This window comes from Primulina tabacum, unplaced genomic scaffold, assembly GCF_025594145.1.
Source record: "Primulina tabacum isolate GXHZ01 unplaced genomic scaffold, ASM2559414v2 Contig1347, whole genome shotgun sequence".
NCBI classification, from domain to species: domain Eukaryota; kingdom Viridiplantae; phylum Streptophyta; class Magnoliopsida; order Lamiales; family Gesneriaceae; genus Primulina; species Primulina tabacum.
The window spans coordinates 1-6177 of record NW_027460215.1 but is presented as its reverse complement, the minus strand read 5'-3'; the positions used below and the strand labels follow the sequence as shown (position 1 = coordinate 6177).

At 40.5% G+C, this 6177-nt stretch overlaps 1 protein-coding gene across 1 annotated transcript; it reads right to left on the bottom strand.

The window, feature by feature from the left end:
- Positions 1–406: 406 nt before the first annotated feature.
- On the bottom strand, positions 407–772 carry LOC142536474 (uncharacterized). Its single transcript, XM_075641926.1, has one exon. The coding sequence runs from the start codon at positions 770–772 to the stop codon at positions 407–409; it is 366 nt and encodes a 121-aa protein (XP_075498041.1).
- Positions 773–6177: the final 5405 nt, after the last annotated feature.

Sequence of the window (6177 nt, the reverse complement as noted above, 5' to 3'; positions counted from 1 at the left end):
GGAGGTGGGTTACAGGAATGGGTTTGGGAAATTGGCTTCTTCCTCTTCTCTCTCAAGGATAAGTTGTGTGTATGTATATGTATATTTAGTTACTAAAAAAAATAGTAACACATGCCCAATTTTTGCATTTATTTGCTCTTGTGTGCTATTTCAATCTCTATATGTATTTTTATATCGTTTTAACTCCGATATTCTAAAATACATATTTTTAACACTCTTCTTGAATTTATTTGGCATAAATAATTATTTTAATTTACAACTATATAATTATTCTAATTATGCCAAAATTACCGGATAATTAATTTCAGGACCTTACATTTCTCCACCCCTTAAAACAAATTTCGTCCTCGAAATTTTTGTTTATACACATACATCTTACACACGATACGAAACCAACAATACATTACTAAGAATCAATAAGATATGGATAAGATGATCTCATCTTCTCTTCTGTTTCCCACGTTGATTCTTCTACCCCATGCCTCCAACCATTGAACACGTACAAGTGGTATAACTTTATTGCGTAAAACTTTATCTTTATGATCCAAGATACAAAAGGATACTCAGTATATGATAGAGACGGATCAAGTTCAACCTCATCAGGCTGAATCACATGAGACGGATCGGGCTCATACTTACGCAACATAGAAACATGGAAAACATCGTGGATGCCAGACAATGATTGGGGCAAATCCAAACGATAAGCGCAAGTCCCAATACGCTCAACAATCTCGTAGGGACCAACGAAACGAGGTGACAACTTACCCCTCATGCCAAACAAACAACACCTCTAAACGGAGAGATCCTCAGAAACACAAAATCTCCAACTTGAAATTCTAGAGGTCGACGACGTCTGTTAGCATAACTAGCGTTGACGATCTTGGGCAGCTTTCATTCTCTGACGAATCAACTGGACTTTATCATGCATTTCCTGAACAATGTCAGGTCCAGTCAACTGCTTCTCACCAAATTCATCCCAACAAAGAGGTGATCGACACCGTCTGCCGTACAAAGCTTCAAAAGGAGCCATACCAATAGTCACCTGGAAACTGTTGTTATAGGAAAATTCTACTAGTGGTAAAGCTTCCTGCCAACTGTCTTTAAAATCCATGACCGCTGCTCGAAGCAGATCCTTGAGTGTCTGGATTGTACGCTCTGTCTGACCATCTGTCTGAGGATGGTGCGCAGTACTCATCGCAAGTCGTGTACCCATTTTTTTTGGAAACTAGTCCAAAACTTTGATGTGAATCTAGGTCACGATCTGAGACTATTGCAACTGAACTCCATGAAGTCTCACAACATTTTCAATATACAGACGATCCATTTTCTTGTACGAATACGTCTTCTCATACGGAATAAAGTGTGCCGACTTAGATAATCTATCAACAATCACCCAAATGGCATCGAAATGACGAGAAGTACGTGGCAAATGCGTGACAAATCCATAGCCACGTGCTCTCAGTTCCATTGAGGAACCTCAAGACTATGCAGTAATCCTCCAGGTCTCATTCGTTCTGATTTGACTTGCTGACAGATCATACAACGAGACACAAACTCAGCCACATCCTTTTTCTATTCTTCCACCAAAACTGAGGCCGTAGAATATGATACACTTTTACTCCCTCCTAGGTGGATACTATATCGAGTACAATGAGCTTCTTTAAGGATGGATGTACTGCAATTCAGGAATATATGGGACAACCAATCTACCATTCAATCGAAGAGAATCATCTGAGTGAATTGAGAAACCAGATTGGTGTCCTTGAGATACTAACTCATAAGATTTTAGAACTTGATCATCATTTTTCTGAGCTGATTTTACAATTTGAATCAACTCTGGCTCAACAGAAATCTGAGATACACAAACAGCATTACATTGGATTGAAAATCCAACACAGAAGTGCAAATATCCTCTCGTAACTTAGAAACATGAATCGAGGATAAATTAATATTAACAACCTTAGACTCAAAGCATCGGCAATGACATTCACTTTTCCCGGATGATACTGGATCTCACAATCATAATCTTTCAAAAGATCCATCCAACGTCTCTGTCTCATATTCAGATCTGATTGAGAGAACAAATACTTCAAGCTTTTGTGATCAGAATAAATTACAAATTGCTCCCAAAATAAATAATGTCTCCAAATCTTGAGAGCAAAAACAATAGCAGCCACTCCAAGTCATGAACAGGATACTTAGACTCATGCGGTTTCAACTGACGATAACCAAATGCCACAACTCTGCCATGCTGCATCAGTGAATAAACAAGAATATCATCGATGAATACAATCACAAAACGATCGAGATATTTACGAAATACTCGATTCATCAAGTCCATAAACACATCAGGAGCATTGGTCAAACCAAAAGGCATAACCAAAAATTCAAAGTGTCCGTATCCTCGTGCGAAAAGCTGTTTTCGGCACATCTTCTTGTCTAACTCGCACTTGATGGTACCCCAGAACGGAGATCAATTCTTAGAGTACACCTAAGTACCCTTGCAACTGATCAAATAAGTCATCAATCCTAGGGAGTGTATATTTATTCTTGACAGTAAACTTATTCAGTTGCCGATAATCAATACACATCCGCATCGTTCCATCTTCTTCTTGACAAATAGAATCGGTGCACCCACGGTGAAGAACTCGGACGAATATAACCTTTACTCAATAAATCTTTGTAATTGCTCTTTCAGTTCTTTTAGCTCAACATGAGCTAAACGATATGGTGCTTCGAGATATGGGTTCCATTCCTGGCATTAATTCGGTACTGAACTCAACTTCTCGTTCTGGTGGAAAACTAGGAATCTCTTCTGGAAACACATCAGGAAATCCACGGACTACAGGAATATCATAAATCCGTCGCTCATCTTGCGATAGATCAACAGCATAAACCAGAAAACCTTCATGACCAGAATCTAACAATCGGTTCTTCTCAATGGCAGAAACTACAGGAATTTTGGCTAGAGAACCACAGCCATAGAAATTCCATTTAGGAGCAAAGCTAGGCCTGAAACGAAATATTCCTTGATAACAGTCAACAGTGGCACGATTTGCAGTCAAAACATCCATACCAACGATACAATCAACGTCATGCATATAGGTAGGACTATGAGATTCAGATATAGAACATTTTCTTCATGAAACAAACTGCATTGAACAGCACATTATCATTAATAATCATTTGCCCATCGGAGTAAGTAGCAACAGATAGATTGGAATTCATACTAGTGGTGAGAAGATCATGCGAAATGACTAATGCATGAGAAACAAAGGAATGAGATGCTCCGGTATCAAATAACACTCGTGCTATAAAACCACATAGAGTACATTTACCAGAAATGACAGTACCTGGAGCTGCCTGAGCCTCATCCTCAGTCAAGGGCAATACATGAACAGATGACTGATTCTGTGGACCACCTTGCCCTCTGCTCTGATGCGAAGGGCGACTAGGCTGATGGGAAGACTGGGACGTAGCTGGAATTCTATTACTTTGAGCTCCACTACTCTTCCTGGGCTGATTTCCCCGTTTTACTAGGACAAACTCTAGAAAAATGACCCGGTCCGACCACAATTATACAAACCCCTTGAACTCCAACACACTTATTACTGAAATGCTTGCCTCCACAGTGATCACAGTAAGGTCCACTATAGCGATATCCACCACGGCTCCTGAACTCCCTGAACTCGAAGAACTAGAACCAGGCTTCTTAAATTATTTCCACGTGGACGAAGAGATGCACAACCAGATGAACTGAATTTTTGCCTCCCCGACTGATGATGTTGGGTAGGCACTCGATTGCCACTCCTCTTAAGACTAGCTTCATCCCTTTTTACTATTTCCACCGCTTCAAAATAATTCAGGGCTTACCGGTAGAACAAAAAGGTGCAGATGATTGTTCAATCCTTCAATGAACTTTCAACGACAGCAACCTGACTCGCAGCAACATGAGAAGCATATCTCAGCATAGCATAAAAGTATCCGCTTAATCCGCAACTGACATATCGCTGCTGTTTTAAGTTATGAAACTCTGAAGCCTTAGAATTGTAGAATGATGGAGGACAATAACTTTCCTTAAATTTCAGCTTGAATATTTCCCACGATAGAACAATCCTCTGAGCATCTAAAGTCATCAATGTAGTAGACCACCGCATTTTAGCACGATCTTTCAACTAATGCACAGCTAATCTCAATCGACCACTCTGGAGGATACTCAAATCAAATCAAACAATTCCTCTATCTCAGAAATCCACAGTTCTGCTTTCTCAGCTCCCTCCGAACCACTGAATCGAGATGGATGGATAGAATGGAAACACGCAACTAATTCATCCATCCTAAGCTGCTCTAGCTGATCCGCAGCTTGCTCAACAAAAGTATCATCAACAACACGGACACGAGGTCTACCACGTCCACGACCTCGACCTCGACCTCGAGCTAGAGAAATCTCATCAACAGGAATTTCTCCACCTCCTTCCATTCTATACGATAAAACACCAAAACAATTAGAATGGAAGTAACCAAATCATATAATCACATAAGCATGTTGTCAAGTAGCATACACAGGCGCAAAAATCATTTTAGTGCCAAGACTCGAGTGTCCTAGACTCTAGTTCGAGCGTATCCCAGTTTACGCTCTGATACTAAGATGCGAGGCCCATTTACTCTAATGACAATTAATGATCAAACAATAATGGTTTGACTTAAAGCTGCAGCGGAAAAAGGTTTAAAATAATTTAAAACGGACCTCAGGGCCTAGAAAAATTTCGGCATGACCTCCCCGTAAATAGGACATCCCGAAAAACTCAAGCAACAATTTATATCAAAATATACTCCACTAAAGTCATTAAACAAACTGAAATTAAACAACCTATTGTAAGGCCCTGGCCCTGTCCTCAGACCCTGCAATCACAGTTCCTGAACTCAGACCAGCTTGCACTTACTCATCGGACTTCTCCACGCCAGGAAAGTGGAGTTTGTGCCTTCCCAGGATTCGACCCCTCAACCTCCTGGCATATAGGTATATTGGCTACAATCCTGGTAGCCACTTGAGCCAAGCTGTTCTGGGTCCAGAACTGTGATTGCAGGGTCTGAGGACAGGGCCAGGGCCTTACACCTATAGCCGCACTGGTCAGGACTAATAGAAATTAAAACTTACCAAATACTCACCAGATCATAAACATCACAGAGTCGACTCAGAACATCACAAAACAACCAAATACTACTACAGATACACGGGACATCTTCTCGGCAAATAAACTACAATACAAGACTGAAACAAACCTAAGACATACATATAGACTAACTGGGAGACTCCACTGAACAGAACCAAGCAATCAACCTCAATCCCGAGCTCCACTGGCGGAACCTCAGCCTGATGCTGCAAACGACTCGGGAGATCTACCATGGTGCCCAATAGCAACCACAGTAGCCCCCCAGTAAACAACTGAGGTTAGGATTCTGGTATTAAACAGTCCAACAATAACAACAATAACCATAAATCATGCATATCATATAATGAAATGTGATATGCAATGCATGAAAGGCTCAACGAATGACCGGTATAACAGGAGCCAACAAACGGTACGATAACAACTGGAATAAAGCTCGAGCAACAACACAGGGGAGCTACATCGTCATGCAGCTAAACGCCCTGCCAAGTATGCGAGGTATGCCAAGCTGTGCTAGAATAATACCCCTGACTCGGCCTCCATACAGCTGATACAATAAACAGGATGGCACAACATAACAAACTAGATGACACAACCCCAGCGCTCACCTCAAAATGCTGCACTAACCACGGGATTGTTCAATCACATCTACGGTCTCATGTGTATAGGCCTATTAGTCACGCAATGATCCCTAGATAAACAACATTGCCAGATAACAACGGATATCAACAATGGCTTACAAGAACGATAGGGCTCAACATGAATGTCATAACTGTATACCCGATGCTAAATGCCAATAATATGTCATAATAATAAACATAGATCACAACGAAGACATTTAACAATTTACAACAGTCAACAAATCATAAATACAATCCATGTAACACAGAATGACAATTAAACATAATTTATGTTTTACCGAGCTGTAACATACCTATACCACGAAAATGAACTTCAAGAATGATCAACTGAACTTTCTTAGCCTAAATTAATAAAAAAAAGCCGA

Excerpts from the sequence above, each read along its gene's own strand:
- LOC142536474 (XM_075641926.1), bottom strand. The coding sequence starts at position 772 with ATGAGGGGTAAGTTGTCACCTCGTTTCGTTGGTCCCTACGAGATTGTT.